The sequence below is a fragment of the Bos mutus genome, chromosome 26, assembly GCF_027580195.1.
Source record: "Bos mutus isolate GX-2022 chromosome 26, NWIPB_WYAK_1.1, whole genome shotgun sequence".
Classification (NCBI taxonomy): domain Eukaryota; kingdom Metazoa; phylum Chordata; class Mammalia; order Artiodactyla; family Bovidae; genus Bos; species Bos mutus.
Window position 1 is genome coordinate 13,441,249 of NC_091642.1, and position 18,879 is coordinate 13,460,127.

Sequence of the window (18,879 nt, forward strand, 5' to 3'; positions counted from 1 at the left end):
TAGTGACAATAACAACAAATAGCTGAAAGACTGGAAATGAATGGGGGCCAGGTAATGCCTTAAGGGGTTTATACGTATTTTGTTACATGATCGTTACAACACTAGAAAACAGAAATTTTTTTTTATTATTACAGAACATTATTTCAGAGTATGAAAGCATTTCTAAAATAGTCCCACTCCCATCATGGTCATATCCTGTTTTATTTTCCTCATAGTTTTTTTGGTTATTTCTTTCCCCCTTGCTTATTTTTTATGTTCCTCCCAACCCCCTTCGCAGAGCCTAAGTCAGTGGCTGCCAGGGAAAAGGAACTCAATGAGCTTTTGGCCAAGGCCACACAGCCAGTCTGTAGCAGCTGCCACCATCAGCAGCAGCTGCCACCATCAGCAGATGCTAAGCGCCACGAGAGTAGGGGTAGAGACCATTTTGCTCTCAACAGAGGCTGGCACGGTTCCTGCTCAAAAAAATATGTACGGGGAGGGGGTGGGAAAGTAAGGAAGCGAGCTGGGGGGCGGGGGGGTGGGGGGAGTTTGAATGAATGGAAACGTTCCCAGAAGGGTCTAAGAGCTTCTGCAGCGAGTCCCGGTCTTTGGGGAATGAACTCAGTGCCAGGCACTTTCCTCACCACAGAGCACTAGAGTACGGCAGGGGATGGAAAAAGAAAAAAGTCTTTAAGACGTCTAGAAGAAAGGAGAAAATGGCGAGAGAAAAGCAGAGGGAAAAAAAGAAGTAGAAAGAAACGAATCGCCCTTTTTCGTTTATTTAAAAGGCGAGCCAAGCGCGACCGGTTACCATGGCGACCCCAGACCAGAACGGCCCCAGCCCATTGGTCGAGATGTCGGAGCCAATGAGAAGGCGCGATGTTGGCAGGCCTTAAGATGGCTGCCGGGCGGCACCGTCCGGACTGGTGAGTACGGCTGATTGCTAGGCTGGTTCTTGTGCTTCAGGGAGACGGACCCAGGGAAGACAGGGTGCCTGGAACAAGGGAGCAAGCGCGGGAGGCCTCACAGCCTCTCGGCCGAGCCGTAAAACCTTTGGTCAGGCCTGCAAAGCCTTTGACCGGGCTCGTGGGAGCGTCGGCTGAACCGGCCTCCGCCTTGCTCTGACGCGGCGTCGCGGCGGAGTCCCCGTCCTGTTGGTGGGAGAGGAGTTCTCCGTCCCACCCCGGCCGGAGTGAGACGGGATTAGGCTTTCGACCCGGGAAATGGGCTCTTGTTTACAGTTGCCGTACCCGGAAACGAGCTGCAGTTGATGGGAGAGTCAGCAAGGTAAACATCCTACATCAGAATCTGTGGCGCTTAGTTCTGTGCCGGGATGGGATTCTTCCCATTTGGGCATCGGAGTGTGGCCCAGCTGCAGGAGAGCCTGCAGAGTTCCGGGTGGTTCAGCCCTGCAGCGAAAGGTGTACGTTTCTAGAGCCACCCCTCTTGCATTCTTGCACCCTGTAAATATTCTTACGGAGACATCCAATTTTAAAATGGGCCTCGAAATATTATTGGCTACCTGTAAATCTTTCTTGCAGGGTCTTGAATCTCGGGGAGTGTTTTCTAGCCCTAGGCTGAACAAGACACTCACTTTGACATATGCATACGGGCAAAATCCTGCTAAATAGTTTATCTGGTTAATCGGATTGGTAACTTAAATCCGAAGTCAGGCCTGAGATTCAGTTGTACTCTCTGTACCTTTTTGAGAAAACGGAGCACATTTATTTCATAAACGTAAACAGGGCATTAATGATGATAACATGCTTAGAAGTATTTCAGTTAAGTAATTAACGTCCAGTCACAAAAACTGATTATTGTGTAAGTTATTTAACAGGATCTTCAGATTGGTAGGTGGTGGTTCACGATTTCTGTAAGATTTAAGTTCAGATCAGACAAGATTTTCAGTTTTCCGTGATTATTTTTATTTATTTATTTTTTTGTCTTCCTTCTTTTTTTTTTAATTTAATTTTATTTTTAAACTTTACAATATTGTATTAGTTTTGCCAAATATTGAATACAAAATTTGGGAAATAAGGCAACTTCATTCAGTAAAAATGGAATTGAGAGTCTAGAATATGAGCATCAGGGGACATTTACCTATAAAGTGCTTAGATTGAGTTTTGATTATAAGCAGTTACCTGGACTTTAGAGAATGTGGTATTATTACCCAGGCCTGTATTCAATTTGGTATAACATTTTTATATAGCTTTCTTCCCTTAAAAAGTGAGAAAAAAATTTCTTCTTGATCAAATTTTAACATTATTACAGGCTGGGGACATTCTTCAGACCCACTCTCAAATCTCTGTCACCAAGAATATAACATTACTAAACGATGCACTCTGTAGAGTTTTGAGTTACAGAGTTCTATTTTTCTAAGATTAGTGGATCACCAACCATTGGATGAGTCTGTTACCGCATCTGTAAAAGGGGTTTGGATAATAATTCCTAGTGGTAGGGTCATTGTGAGGGTTAAGGTAGAACAGTGCCTGTCACGTTGATTGTATGCCACTTAGAGCGAAGACATGGTTTGTTTTTCCTCTTGGTTCTGTTTCTCCGGTCACAGTGGAGTTTCTTTCTCTTTCTCCAGAGCGTCTTTTAGGTGTTTTCTCTGAAGTGCAGGGTCTTACTGAAAACTAGCAAGCGTGGCTGTGGTGGCTGAGTTAGGAGAGAAACCTTATCTTCTGGGGTGTTGGGGTTTAATTAGTATTGTTCTGACTGAGAGGGAATGGAGTGTTATATCAAAGAATGAGGTGATTCTGGGCATTTGGGCACACATAATATTGAGATCCATAAAAAGGCATATTAGAGCCTCAAGACGTCTCAGAGATTTGATCAAACCGTTCATGTTTTAGGTTAAGGGTGAAGACCCAGACAGATGCAGTGGCTTTACTACAGTTATGTTGTTCAGGACTAGAAACCCATCTTCTGACTTCTGAAACTGTTTTTTTTCCTCTGCCTTACCACTGGCTCCCAATCCTTTCACAACCTAGAATCCCATTTATTGTAATTTGATGTCTCCATGGATGCTGTATTTTGAAATATTGCTTCTATTAAACTATACCCATTAATTTGTGTTTTTTCCTTTTTAGTAAAACTCAGGCCTTTAGCTACCAATCAGATGAATGAAAATGTGGTGAAGAATAATGTTTCATTGAATTTAAGTTTCCTAACCTAAAAGTGCATGATATTGTTTGAGGGAAAATGAAATATGTTGAGCTTTTTGAGTATTGAAATTAGCTTAGAAATCTCCATTACTGTCTTCATAAAACTTTGAAACGCTTAGCTGAGGAACTGCTGAGCTGTGCCATGTTCTTCTAGATACAATGATATCTGCCCAGGTGTGCTAAGTAGTAGCTGTGCTTAGTTTCCAAGGGCAAAAGAAAGCCTAGCCATTCAGGCTAGGATGTGATATAAATATTTTTGTTCATCATAAATCATGTCAACCCTGGACTGCATAGCACACACTGAATTTTTCTTTGTAGAATAACTGTGGATTAGGAAGAATCTTCACTCCAGCAGTACAGAGTATGTGAAATGGAGAAGCTGATATTCAAAATCACAGAGAATAGGGGGATTCACAACACATGGACTGTTATATAGACTTGACTATAATCTACACTAAAAAACTTGTTTCTTGGTCTCTGGTATGTGATGTTTCTTGAGAATGGCTGAGTAATGCCCACATTTGAAGGGTTACCTGCTTTAAAATGAAAGAATGCACCCTGAAAGGTATAAGATGAGAGATGCTTCAAAGAACTAGAGAATCAGAATCCAGAGCAACCCAAACAGAAGTAACAGGAGGCCTAATGGGACTAACCGGTACTGTAGTACAACTGGAAATGTAGAAATAACATGCATATGCTTTGACTAGAAAGACACTGATTTTGAACCTAAGCCCAAAACAAGTCACAAAGCAGCCACTCCGTATTGGCTGATTTGCAGTTAGAGCTGCTGCTCAGGTGGGCAGCTTCACTTTGCAGGCTGCTTGGTTAACTATCTGTGTTTGTCAGCGGCCACCAATTTGTCCTGCTGTTTGTGTATGTGTATATGTTACGGTCATAGGAGAATGGCACATCACTTTAAAGATAATTAGGGATTAAGTTCAGAAACACATCTTACTTGATCTTCGCCGCCTTTTATGGATTTGGACATAGAGTCCACTTTTAAAAAATTATTTTAGTTTTTCCCCCACCATGGGCACACACAGGAAGTTATCATACTAGCCAATAGCCTGCTGAGGACAGTTCTTAATGCCACATCAGCAAGAACTTATTAAACATAGATGAAGTTGAGGAAGTCCAAAAGTCATCAGAAATTATTAAGGGCTGATGAAGAAAGGCATGCCCTCTCCACAGCTACTAGCCCTGCTTCCCAAGGTGAAGCCCCTTGGGGTGCCCAGAGCATAGACTCACCGTGTGAAGACACTGCAGCAGTGGCCCAGTGGAAGAACTGTGCCCATCTGAGCTGCCACAGCTGAAGTCTGGGCTGAGTGGTACTTGGCTGCTGATGGACAGAAGCTTGCCATTTGTATAAGAATGTTGGTTCCATGAGGTTAGGCATTTTTGCCCATCCTGTATACTGCTGTTTCTATGTCTTTCTAGTGCCTGGCACACACTGGACATGCAGAAGATGCTGTGGACAGGGAGGAGAAACAGTGGCTCCAAAATAGTGCTAAGAAAGCTAACTCTGAAACTTGTTACCATCCTAAAGTCCTGAAATGGATAGTGAGTCTGAAGGTGTATTATATGCCAGTGGCAAAGTCATGGTAGAGCGGATTATTACAGCCTTCCTCCTGCTTCGCGGGACAGTAGAAATGTTTTTATTAATAGCTCCACACCTGTTTTCTATATTGGCATGTTATACGTCATATCTTTTGTGCTAACTGTATCTCAGTACTACCTCTACTTCCAACTTTTAAAATCCTCAGTCCAGATTAGGGATGGATTCAGGTTTCCCCAGTGGCTCAGTGGTAAAGAATCTGCCTACAGTGAAGGAGAGGTAGGTTCCATCCCTGGGTGGAGAAGATTCCCCTGGAGGAGGAAATGGCAACCCACTCCAGAAAAGTCTGAACTTCAGGCAGTCCAACTGCCTGACAAGTCACATGGACAGAGGAGCCTGGTGGGCTACAGTCCGTGGGGTTGCAGAGTTGGACATGACTGAGCAACTAAGCGTGCAGACACATAGCCGGTTTTATAGGGCTTGGAATTTATGTAATTTGAGTCCTCGTCTTTAAAAAAAGGAATACAGATTCAAAATACAAAATCAGGTATAGTGCTTTGGAAGATCTTATGCAAAAGATGAGCCTTAAAGCTTAGGTTCTGTTATCTGCCTGGTAATTTGCTTCTGATTTTATTGCTCCATTCAGAAAACCAGACATCAGCATTTTTAATTGAAAGTTCATGTCAGACTGTGGAAATCAGGGAGTTAAATGACTTGTATCAATTACTAAATGAATGCACCTCAAACATTAGAAATTTCAAAACTGCCTTATATAGATGCTGCCACTCATAATAGAAATGATAAAAATGCAGTACATGGCGACAGAAATAAGTGATAATGGCAAAAAGAACCAGTCATTGATCAAGTCCCCAGAACCTCCTGAACACCATGTAGAGTGTTTCAGTAGCTTACCTCATTTCATTCTGAGAATAACCCTGTGTGCTGGGTAATTAGCCCCGTATTACAGATGAAAAAACAGGGTCAGAGGTGTTAAAAATGACTTCTTCAAAATTACAGTTAGAGTAGTTAGATGTTAGAAATCTTCTTCTGAAAAAGCCATGACAGTGTTTTGGTGAGGATGTTTTTCAGAGAGCCAGCAGCTAATGAGACTGGACCCAAACTGTGAAAAGTGAGAGCTGATTCTTTGGACTTGGGAGGAGGTCCTTAAAAGTTATCAGGAATCCATTGTTCAGAGTATGCAAAATGCCATGATACTTTGTCTCGGAGACAGTGCTGGTGGTTTTCTTATACTCGATTAACACAATAGAGGGCAGAAAGCGAAAAAGATTTCCACCCTTCCGTTTTATTCCTTCAGTTGACGGTAAATCCTGAGCAGAACAACCAACTTCTCTATTCTAGGCATCTTTTAAATGAACTAGTTTTGGCTTATTATGTATGCTAAACTAGACTGTGCCATGGAGATTAAGAGTGAAATGTACTCAATTATAATTTTAGAAAATGATTACAACTTGAATTTTTAAAAATTATTTTTATTAGACTTAACAATAGTTAATGATTCTACCAATGGGCTATATAACTAATGATAAAAGTAACTCTGAACTTGTTTTCCAAATACAGTATATTTACTTTAAAAAGCTATACATTTTTGTTAATTTGTAAAGATTATACTCTATTTAGTATTACTTTAACAAACAGTGTAAAAGGTAAAACTGGGGACATCCTTTTTACCACCATACTCTTCTCAAACTGCTTGCACAGCTCAAACATTTTCCTTTGTGTAATTGTTTTCCTCCTCCATAGATAGTCCTCTGAAGTTTTATATGTTCAAACACAGATGAGAAATCCAATTTTATTTTCTTTTCTAATTGTTAACAGCTTGAAATGTAGTGTTACAATTCTTAAATTACGTGCAGTGTATATTGTTAGGCTTTTAACATTCTTGAACTATGAATGCTTTTACTGAATTTCCTCTTTTTTTTGGACAAAATTATTCATGTATTACAGGATCAAGATTTTGTTGTCATTAAGTCATTCAGCTGTAGGCGTGTCTTATAACAGACTTACTTAAGCTACCTTACACTTCTAAAAATTTATATAAGCAAAATATTTAAATTATTTTGATATGGAGAGTATATTCTGCTTTATACCAATTTTTTTAAAAGTGTAAATGGACTTTTCCCCAACCATTGATATAATTATTAGATTCCTGGTATATCTTTTAATGGTCTTAAAATTCATTCCATGTCTACTTTATATATCTTAATTCATTTTTTTTCCCTCGAGCAGAAAAGATGTGGAGTGGGCTGTTACCTCCTGGCCTAAATGAAAGTGATGTTGAATTGAATTCTGACGATGATACCACATTAGAGAGCTCTGAACTTAACTTACAAGAGGGTAAAGAAGATGGGACCTTTGAAAAGACAGAGATGGTAGATATTCCTACAGATGGACCAAACACTGAAGCAGAGGCAAATATAAATGCATATGAAGAGTGTCCCTCTGGAATTCCCTTAAATATGTGGAATGTAGGTTTTCTCTCATGTGTTCTTATTGAGGTCTGTGCCTGTGTGTCTCTGCCAGGGTCAGAATGTATGTGTTCTTGGTGGGTAACGGGTAGGGAAGATTGATTCTGAATGGTTTTATTACTCTCTGGGTCTGTGGCCAACTCATTGGTCACTCAGGTACTTGCGTTCATCTTTGTTTTGTTTTTCATAAAAAGAGGAAGAAAAAAAAAACATTTAGTAGGATTAACTTACTTAACACAGTACACAAGGAGTTTCAGTCTTAATCTCTTTGTTACAAAGTCTATGAGTCATTGACTTTTACCCCTAAATTATCAGATTGACGTGTTTGGAAATAAATGAAGATCATTCAGGTTGTAAAAGTCTCAGACAATAGAGTACCTTAAGAAGAACTAAACTACTTTCATTATATTTGTATTTTTATAGATGTTAAGAATATAGTTTTTATTGACATGTTATTTTTCAGATGTATACTTTGCCTCAAAACATATTTGCTCTTTTTTTCTTTTTTTTGCTTTTATGTAGAAATTTCAAGAATTGCATAAAAAGCATTCTGAACAGAAAACTTCAGCTTCTAGATCCGAAAAGAAAAAAAGAAAACGCTCCAGAAAAGGTGTTTTAATTCAGGTTAATTGTCAATAGTGTTAAATTGTGACCAGTTGGAGTTAACAATTTTTAATAACCATCATTTGAAATAACCAAATGCTTAGGTATTGACACTTTGTGAATTCTTTTCAGGTAAATTGAAGAATGACGAAGAATCTCATAGGTAGGTGGAATTTAAAATATCTGTCTGTCCTAGTATTGCAGAACTTGTACACATAGTTGAATTACCTCTGAAACCTAAGAAGTAGTTGATGTAATATAATTGTGGTAACGAATTAAAAATGGTAAATGTAATAATGAGTACATTTTGTATGAAACATAAGTTATTGTCTATCTTTTTACAGTGAACAGTCTTCAAGTGAAACCCAGTGGAAGGAGCTTACCCAGTATTTTGGAGTCAATGAGAGGTTTGACCCCCCTGTTAAAAGGAAAAAAGTTGAAAAGGTAAGATCTTTGTTAGTGCATCTTCTGTTCACCAGTAGGAACTGTTTGTAATTAATTAGTCTTGCCTAAGGTATTTCTCCTCGTTAATTCATTCAGTGAAGAAGTTAATGTGTGCAGGATGCTAGATAAACAAGTAAATATATAGTTACAAATCATATGGAGGCCGCACATTAGCTGAGTGGTCTGGGAAGGCCTGTCTCATTAAGACTGAAGGACAGCAAGGAACCATCTATGTAAGGCCCACTAGTGTAGAGGTGATAACCTGAGTAAAGATCCTGCTGGGGAGGAAGAGCCATCATGGGACATGTGAGTAGCAGTGAGAAGGTCAGCCTGGATGGAGTCAGTGAGGAGGAAGGTGGGTAAATGGCCCAAGATAAGACTGCAGAAGCAGGCAGGCAGGGCCCAAACTGTGCAGTACCTTTTCATCACAATGCAGTTGAGAACCATTCAAGGGATTCATGTGCAGGGAGTGGTGATCACAGTTACGTTTGAAAAGATTGCATTTTACATCGAAGATGGACTTTGGAGCAGCAAAAGCAGATGAGAACAGTTAAGAGACTCAGCCAGACATGAGATGATGGGAGCTTGAGTGAGAATGGTGCTGCTGAAGGTAGACGAGAGGATGGATCTGAGGTGCACTGTAGAAGTAGAATGGACAGTATTTACCTCTGGATTGCTTGTGGGGTGGTGGGGAGATTGGAATTAGGAGGACGGGAGAGAACCATGCAGGGTTTTACTTAAGCAGTGGTGTGAATAGTCACATTGATTACAACGACGAGAAAGCTTTGGAGGGGAGAAGATTTAGAGCGAGGCCTATCCAAAGTTCATTTCGGGGCATGGGTGGTATCAGTAAGAGAATAGAGTAGACCATTGGTAAAATGAGGCAGGAGCTTGGAGGAGAGTCTGAGTCTCGAGACGTATGCTTGGCAGTTGCCAGTCTATAGATGGTGTTAATATTTGACAGAGGCTAGAATGAATGAGTCAGAGAAGGCAGTGGCACCCCACTCCAGTACTCTTGCCTGGAAAATCCCATGGATGGAGGAGCCTGGTAGGCTGCAGTCCATGGGGTCGCTAGAGTTGGACACGACTGAGTGACTTCACTTTCACTTTTCACTTTCATGCATTGGAGAAGGAAATGGCAACCCACTCCAGTGTTCTTGCCTGGAGAATCCCAGGGATGGCGGAGCCTGGTGGGCTGCCATCTATGGGGTCACACAGAGTTGGACACGACTGAAGCGACTTAGCAGCAGCAGCAGCAGCAGCAGCAGAATGAATGAGTAACTTACACATTTATCTAGGAGAATGTTGACAGACTTCAGGAGCGGAAATTGAGCTCTGAGCTGGAATGGAGGTACAGAGGCCTCTTGGTTAAAGCCCAAGGATATTGTGTCTTGCATATACGGACAGGATCACTGCCGTAGACTATTGTTATGTACGTAGAGATCGTTACTGTTTTCTGGTTCATCAGTATTTCTTGGGAAAAACTGCTTGATTTTTAAACCCATCATTGGGGTTTAAAATTGGGTGCCTCACTGAGGGCACATGCATTAAAGAACTGACATAACAGAGTTTTTACATGTGAACCGTTGATTCGAATTTTGCCAAGAATTCTTGTCACTTAGTCTGTGGAACACTGGGGAATTGGTACCAGGATCACCTTGTACTGCAACTAGTTAGAGATGTTGAGCCAATCTCCTTTTCCCAAATGTTCAAGCAGGTACAGAAATGCTGAATTTCTTACTGAAATCACTGGTTAGAGCTGAAGCTAAAACCCAGACTTTAAAACCCATTCTCAGTTCTCCAGCTTCACCATCCAAGAGGCTGATAAGCATTTTAACGTGATTGCTGTGCTCTTGACCACTGTGACTCTGGTGGGCTGGGAGGAGGGATTTTGTGGGGAGGATGCTCTTGACTGCAGCAAACCTGTTCCAAAGCATGAGGTAGGAGGCTCATGCTGACAGCAGTGGTCCCCAGGCCATCTCTGGCCCACCTGCTTTAGAGTCCTAACTGCTGACTAGATTGTTATTTTGAGGGAAAAAATGGTTAATTCAAAAAAATTTTTTTTTATATTTTACGGGCACGCTGTATGCACGCAGGCTCTTAGTTCCCTAACCAGGGATCAGACCTGGGCCCCTGCAGTGAAAGTGCCGAGTCCTAATCTCTGGATCACCAGAGAATTCCCAGAAATGGTGAAATACTGGTTCTCATCGGAAATATCTTTTAAAGCTGTGCTTGTGAATTAGGTGGTCTTTGATCTTCAGTTGTTTATAATATTTGTTATGTTTTCTCATAACTATATGGTAAGTCACTCAGTCATGTCTGATTCTTTGCAACTCCATGGACTGTAGCCTGCTAGGCTCCTCTGTCCATGGGATTTTCCAGGCAAGAAAGGGTTGTCATTCCCTTCTCCAGGGGATCTTCCTGACCTAGGGATTGAACCTGGGTCTCCTGCATTGCAGGCAGATTCTTTACCGTCTGAGCCACCAGGGAATCCTGTATTTACTTTAGAATATCTAAATTGTTTCTTAGTGAAGTTAAAGCTATAAAATTCAGTCTTTTAGCCTTTTCAAAACGTAGAAATCATGAGAGTATTTTTTACAGCCTATCTGTATTAGAGTATTATTTCCCTATGTGTATGAAATTGTACCTTCTTGATAATTGGCAAGATATGGCTAAGTTATCCTTTTTCTAAAGTTTGGAATTTGTGAAGAGTAACTTTAATAAAGGATACTAGGACTCCTTGTGCAAAGACTTTTGTACAGCTCAATTTTAAGAGCTAGTGTTCTGTTTCACATTGTATATTAGATGTATTCTAGAAAAAAAAGATAAGTCAAGCTCCATTTTAAAAAGAAATTTCTGTTTAAGGGAAGACTGCTATAAATCCTTTTATGTATGCTCACTGATCTGTTTTAGAAGTTTGGATTTTCTTTTTTTTTTTTATTATTTTTTAAATTTTATTTTATTTTTAAACTTTACAAATTGTATTAGTTTTGCCAAATATCGAAATGAATCCGCCACAGGTATACATGTGTTCCCCATCCTGAACCCTCCTCCCTCCTCCCTCCCCATACCATCCCTCTGGGTCGTCCCAGTGCACTAGCCCCAAGCATCCAGTATCGTGCATCGAACCTGGACTGGCAACTCGTTTCATACATGATATTATACATGTTTCAATGCCATTCTCCCAAATCTTCCCACCCTCTCCCTCTCCCACAGAGTCCATAAGACTGTTCTGTACATCAGTGTCTCTTTTGCTGTCTCGTACACAGGGTTATTGTTAGCATCTTTCTAAATTCCATATATATGCGATTTTCTTAACAGCAGTGTTCTTCTGTATGAGTGACATCTGACTAAGAAAGTCATGGCATCTCCTGAACAAGGAAACCGATGCTGGCCAGGCTAGTATCGCCCAGGATGTTGCCAGCACTTATTATTCTATTAGTAAGTGTAAGCATAAGAGGAAAGGAAGGATTCGGTGAAGCCAGATGATTTCATATTCTCTTGGTAGTTCAGCTTAATTGCATGCCAGCAGGTTCACCCTTGTTCTTTGGGGTCACTGTTTTCCATGCCCCCTTGGGCTATCATGCCAGAGTCTCTACTGTGAAGCCAACAGAGTAAATAGATAGTAAAAGATGTCCACATTGGAGCCACCAAGATAAAGGCTAAGAATAAATGTCAGTCCACCAGAAAATAGCCACTGCCGGAGAAATCTAGAGAGGATCATGAAAATCCGTGATGCAGTTTGTACAAAACCAGCATGGATTTCTGCTCTATTATTTTACTTCTCAACCCTTTTAGTCTCCTTTTCACTCAGTCACTCAACTCTCAAGAATGGTAAAACAAGACGAACTTTTTAAGTCTATTGTGTGATCCATCTTTTTTATTCTTTTCTTCCCCCCTCTTTTTTTTGGAACACTGCCAGATTATTGAAACTTGCTCAACCAAGGATGTGCATTTATAACACTGCTGTCACCTGCTTCCCTGACAATGCAGAGAGGCCTGTATTTTAAAATATAATCTCCCTAATATATAGAGCTGTTTTAAATTGTTCTTGTATTAAATACAGCTATAATTGTGTTTCTGGCAGCAGTTCTGGGTCTTAAAAAACTTCTATAATCGTAACATAGTTAATGTTGAATCTATTTGGGAATTTCTTTAGAATAAATTTTACTCATTAATTTCATTATAAATGCCTTAAGTATTCTTCAGTTGCATCAATTTGATTAGTCAGCAGTCATATTTAGGAGTAGTTTTATGTCTACTTAATGGGTACTTTTTGGCAAGAAAAACCAAAGGTACATTTAATAATTTATAGAGTAACTGCACAAGGTCTTTGATAATTTTTGTTTATGAGAGGAAGCTGCTGTTGTACTGTGTGGCTATTTTCAAACTTGTTTTTTTAGAAGAATACTTTTTCTTACTAGGCTCTCACATGGAGATCAGGTACACAGATCACAGGCTGGCTGCCTGGAGTGGGAGGGAGTCGGGTGGCTGGTGATGGGAATGTAGAGGTACCCGATGTTCCCCTGGTATCAGGTACCGAGTTTTCTCTCTTGGTCTTTATGTGATCCCTGTTGGTGGGTTAATACCCACCAGCTATTATTCTCTTAATACAGATGAAGCAACTGAAGCCCAGCATGATTTGTCTAAGAAAACAGAGCAGGTTGAAAAGGAAAATGGTCCCAAATCTAGATACTTCTGAAGTAATAGTCCAACTTAGTTTTACTTTGTTGTTTATTTGCTAAGTTGTGTCCATCTTTTTTTTTTTTTTTGCGACCCCATGGACTGTAACCCACCAGGCTTCTTTGTCCATGGGATTTTCCAGGCAAGAAGACTGGTGTACGGGTTGCCATTTCCTTCTCCTGGGGGTCTTTCTGACTTGATTCAAGTCGTTTAAGTGGGTGTGATTTATATGTAAAAGTAACAACACTTAATTCTTTTTTTCCTTCCTCGTTTATGGAGAGATTACCTAATTTTTTCCCTAGATATTTAGATCTGATCATAGAACAGCAGACTTGAGTGAACAGTTCATTTGTATTGTTTAAAAGTTGAATGTATTATCTGATTGAATATTCAGTAGCAAAATGTCTGTAGAAATGCATTATGTTACAGTTTGACCTAAACAGTTTTAATCGGTATATTAAAAGAGATTTTACTACACACACACATATGATTAATCCTTAATGTTAAGCCTAGTACTCATAAGTTTCTTAGATACTTACAGTACTACTGCCTTGACATCTGCAACAAAACTGTTAGTTAGCGGTCACTTATTCCCTCATGGGAACCTGTCAGATACTGGCCTTAGATAATTTTCCACCTGTGACCAAATTGCCATCAGTAAGTTTGTACTGAGATATATCTTAAGCTAAATTCTGAATCCTGCCAGAGGTATCTTAGGAGCACACTGAGGCCTTATCATCAGTCCTGTCGCCATCAGTTCTGAATATTCATTGGAAGGACTGATGTTTCAACTGAATTTGAAATTCCTATACTTTGGCCACCTGATGCGAAGAGCTGATTGATTTGAAAAGACCCCGATGCTGGGAAAGATTGAAGGCGGGAGGAGAAGGGGACGACAGAGGATGAGATGGTTGGATGGCATCACCGACTCAGTGGACACGAGTTTGAGTAAACTCCGTGAGTTGGTGATGGACAGGGAGGCCTGGCGTGCTGCAGTCCATGGGGTCGCAAAGAGTCGGACATAACTGAGTGACTAAACTGACTGACGGATGGACTGAGGCCTTGCAGAGGATCAGCAGTGCTTCTGTGCCTCCTGCCACTCCTGTGGTCTGAAAGATGCCCTAGATATTTCCGGTAAAGGTTACTCTGGGGTCCAACTTATGACCTGTAGAAAGCATTACTACTCAAATCTTAGTTCGTGAGATGACTGACTGACTCAAAGTTGAAATCTTGGGTCTTACACTGTGTCTGAGCCCTTGACTAATTGTAACGAAGTCTGTAGTTACATAGACCTTCTCTTTGTTTTAATGGTATCCTGATAGATATAATGTGAATACCTTATTTATTGAGTGACTACTATGTTCTAAAACTTTGCTAGGTATTCTTTGCCTTTACTGTAACTCTGCAAAGAATGTGGTAGTATTCTCATTTTACAGGTGAGAGAACTGCAGCCTGTAGAGGTTTGGAAACAAAACTCAGGGTTTCTTGGCCAGTAGGTAGAGGAGCTGGAATTTGAATCCAGGTTTGACCTCAGCAACTGTGTTCTTTGTAAACTGTTGTTAGCTTTTGGTCTTAAGGTGATAGAAATGTTTAACCTCAGGGTTATTATTATTATTATTTAAGCATTTTAAAAATATTTGAATGTTACTATCTTCTTATAGAAGCAGAGTCTGGGTGTGTGTATGGAAGCAGAAATTTTTCAAAGCCAAAAGGAGCTATTATATTTTACTTAAATAAATTGCTTAAAAAGAAAAAAGAAAGGAGAAAAGGGGGAGAAGAAAGCAAAGTCGTATCTAGTGAAACTTTTATTGATATTAAAAAAAAAACTTCTAAAAGAGCTAAAAACAAAGTTGAACATGTAAGGGGAATTCTAGAATTTTATTTCTAGGGGAGAATTTTAGTCGTCCATGCCGATTCTCTGATTTTCTCTAAGGAAACTGAAGCTTATGGGTTAAGTACCTCCTTTGCCTGGTGCTGTGATCACCTTCTCTGACTTCTGGCCCAGTGCTCTTCCCACTATATTAGAGGCTGGTTGGAATGGCTCGGGGAATGGGAGTTCGTCGATAGTAGAGAGATTTGTAATTTTAGCTCATTTATTTTTCAGTGAAAATTATACCAATCAGCTCAGCAGTTCATATGTTTCCAGAAAAGGGGAATGTTCTTGTTTTCCATTTTGGGGACTTTCACTGTAAGCTGTGTCTCCATGGTAACCAAAGGGAGTTAAGTTGATGGATTTCTAGGCCTCACCCCCAGAGTTTTCTGATTCAAATTTGAATTTTTAACAAGTTCTCAAATAGTGCCGATGCTGCTGGTTCAGACTCGAACTTTGAGAACTTAAGGCTTAGAGTCTAGTTTGAAAAGTTATTCATGAGTTGCAGGCCCGAAGGGAGGAGGGGAGACTCAGGAAGGGGCTGAAGGACTATGAGAATAAATATGATGGTGCTAGAGTATGGGGTCCAAATGAAGCCCCGACAGGTTCACTTTCTCTGAGGACTTGAGGTAAGTGGAAAGGCAGAATCCTGTGTTTGGAGAGAATTCTAGATTGTGAAGCTCTTATGTGGCCTAGAGCAAGAGTATTCAAAGGTTTCGGGAGATAATGAACTGTGCCTGAGTGTAACCCAGTATACGCCTTCTTTCTTTGAAAAAGTCTGATTGTCCTCATCATCCCTTACCCACCCTCTTCTAATAAAAAATCACCTAGGCAAACCTATACATAGTCATGTAGTTGATTTGCATTCTGGCACAAGCTCAGTTCACAGACTGGCATCATTTGCAGACTTGACCTGGAACATAGACCACACTTGTAGAGTCCCTGGCCTTGAGTGTAGGTTTGGGGTGGGGGTAGGGGCTGTTATTTAGTGGCCCCTGAAGATGAAGGATGTTGGAAGAGTGAGTTCAAGGATGTTGTTTGGATCATCAAGAGAGGAATTCTGCAGCAATACAAAAAAGAGAAATTTCTGGAGACTGGTGGATGATCACAAGACCAGGGTGGAAAAAGGACAGTCGAGCAGCATGGCCTGGGCTCAGAGCCTCTGAGAGCCTACTGAATGACACTCTGAAGCTCCAGTCCAGAGCGAGGGAAAAACCACATCGTCCCCCAGGCCTGGGTGGGGTGAAGGATTGTGAGAAGGAACAGTCTTCACTTAACACAGATGTCATCAGTGATAGCCTCCTGGGTCTTTGCTTCTGTAATCTTTTTAGGCACATTGTGCGTGGGCATTCTTAAAGTCTTGTTTCAACAAAGGCTCCATGGGAGTGAAGTTTCTCTTAAAATCAAGCAGTACTCTGATGGAAGAGACATTGCTTGGACTTCTTTTATTAGGTTAAGTAGGGAGAAGTCTATTAACCAAAAATGAGGAAGATACACTAGATAAGCCATTGGGATAAACTTTTCTTCTAAGAAACATATATTAGACTATCTCTTTAAAAAATTTGTATTTTCTTTGGTAATTATTTCTACAAACTAAAACTCAGTTATTTAAGTCTAACAAGTATCTTTTCATAGGATAGGATATATCCTACCTAGTCTGTTGGTAATCCCATGAACATTTTAATTATAACTTCATGAAGTAGCTTCAGCTAATAAATAGCATTTCCATAGGAAAGTAAAATATAACTTTCCTCCTGTGTTTAATATCCAACTTAGTACCCATAGAGACTAGGTGGGGCTGGTGAATGAAAGTATGGGCAGTAGAGAAAGGCAGAGGAAAAGGGTGGTTTAGAATATGGGCTCTGGGCAAATCTATTAATAGATTCATGTGATGGCTTAACACTTAACAGACTTTGACTTGGATAAATTGATGAGTCCAAGCTTCTGTTTCTTTGTGTTCAAAACAGGATAACAGTTTTATTTCATCAAATTGTTACATGGATTAAATGAGCTTTCTTATAGTGAGAAAGGATGTGCTATATAATAAGTATGCCATAATTTCTAACTTACTATTATTAACATATTGTTATCAAGGGAAAGTATAGTCGTTAGAATCACAGAAATGTGGATTTGCATCTCCTCCTTCTTAATTCAATTAATCTGACCCTGGCTAAGTCATTTAATATTGCTGATTCACTTTCTTATCAGTAAATAGGAGTGGTAGCAACTACCGTATGAGGTCGTTGTGAGAACGCAGTAGTCTAAGTACATAATGTGTTTGGTGTGGTCCTGTGACATAGTCTTTGCTAGCAAGGGTTTGCCTTTCTTTCCTGCCTCTAAGTTTGAGATTTCTTTTCTTTCTAGTCGGGACTTGAAAAGAGGATAGACCAAGCTGTGGAAGAGTGGAACATTGAGAAGGCCGAGGAACTCAGCAACCAGCTAGCTACTCGTGAGGTGAGTCGGCCCCACCATGATGCTCTGCTGTGCTTTCACATCTTCTGAAATGAGTGTACGTTCTTTGCATGATCACGAGTAAGTGCAGTGTTCAAATATTTGATCTAAGATTTTCTTTTCTGTCCATTTTCTTCCCTCTTAATCTCCTACTTATTTTGAAATACTGGGTTTTATTTTTGTCTTTAATGTTAATAAATTATTCTTATATAAATCTTAATGCTGGAAATAACCCACGGTTGATCTTCAGCCTCTAGATTTGATCTAGTTCAGAGCTCTGTCTGCCAGTTGTGCTGAAAAGGCTAGCTTTCTTTTTCCATTTTCATCTTTAACTCAGTTTAACTCTCCCTGAGGGCGGCTGCGTGTTCTGGGGTCACATCTCTCTGCGTGTTCCTAACCCTTTCTCCCCAGAATGCTTTCTTACTGCATATTCTAAATAGTTCCCTCAGCTCTAAAGAAGTCTCAGCCTTTTTTTTAACCTAAAGTCTGTAGTATAAAGCTAATAGGTATATTGAATATTCTTTTCCCAAGTACCAAGGCATCCAGAAGATTCTCACTTGCACCCTCTGGGAGAAAGTTGCAAAATTTGTAAAACAATTTCTGTTTGCCCTTCACTCAGATACCTGAAATGTTAACAGTCAACATTTGCTTGATCATTCTTTTCTGATTTATGTGTGCCTTATTTAGATTTGCCAAATATGTCAGTGATTGCCTTTATAATAAAAGAAAATTTTTCTTTTTTCCTGTCTTGGACGCTGAGTTTTGTTGTTGTCTTTTTAGTCTTCTTTAATCTGGAATGTTTCCTCCGTCTGTCTGTGTTCCTCAGGACCGCAGTAGTTTTGAAGAGTAGCTGATGGTTTTGTAGAATGTCTGTCAAGTTTGCTTTGTCTGGCGCTTCCTCATGATTAGATTCATGTCGTGCATGTATTGGTGGGAAAATCACAGAAGTATCCTCAGTGCAGGATATCAGAAAGCATGTGGCATCTATTTGTCTACTTTATTGATGATGTTCCTTTGATTATTTGCTTAAGGTGGTGTCTCCAGGTTTATTCTAACATTATTCTTCCCTGTGTAAATTAATAAGTATCTCGCAGAGAGGTGAGAGATGATTTGAGACTCTGTGAATACTCTTTATCTCACTATTCTTTACCTACTAATTTTAGCAGTCATTGCTGATTGTTTTCCAGCTTGAGACAATTACTATTATAATTAAGATCTTGAAAACATTTGAGTGTACTTCTCATCTTTACCTGGCAACTCAGATCTAAAATTTGTCTTCAGTGAGATACTGGATTCTAGAATCTCTTATGTATCTATGTTAAGTCTCCCAGTAACCTGGACAGTTGGCATATAGTTTCCCTCCGTGATGGGTATATTTTCCCTAAGGTATGCTGGGAGGGCTGGGGTCGTGGGCCCTCGTGTCCACCAGGGTTGCTTGTTCAGTCCCTGCTTGTCTGTCTCATCAGTGGTCACCTGTGAGCAGGAGGCCGCGTGTCAGAGAGAGCAGAGGTAGAGCCTCTGAGGCCTCAGACCTGTGTGTTTCCTTTGAGGGTATTGAATTTCTGTTTCTGTGTTTTTATTTGTCATACTGCTATTTTTGAAATGGGAATTGCATACTACTGACTAGGTATTTTCCATTTT

General features: G+C 40.2%; 1 protein-coding gene across 2 annotated transcripts in view; it reads left to right on the plus strand.

Moving 5' to 3' along the window:
- Positions 1 to 844: 844 nt before the first annotated feature.
- Positions 845 to 18,879, plus strand: part of FAM204A (family with sequence similarity 204 member A) — a 35,094-nt gene continuing 17,059 nt past the window's right edge. The window contains exons 1-6 of one of the 2 annotated variants that reach the window (XM_005902785.3): positions 845 to 905; positions 6,949 to 7,187; positions 7,710 to 7,797; positions 7,923 to 7,953; positions 8,135 to 8,234; positions 17,152 to 17,241. In XM_005902785.3, coding sequence (XP_005902847.1) covers positions 6,954 to 7,187; positions 7,710 to 7,797; positions 7,923 to 7,953; positions 8,135 to 8,234; positions 17,152 to 17,241 — 543 coding nt within the window. In that variant the 5' untranslated portion in view covers positions 845 to 905; positions 6,949 to 6,953. The other variant, XM_070363243.1, reaches the window with a different exon arrangement.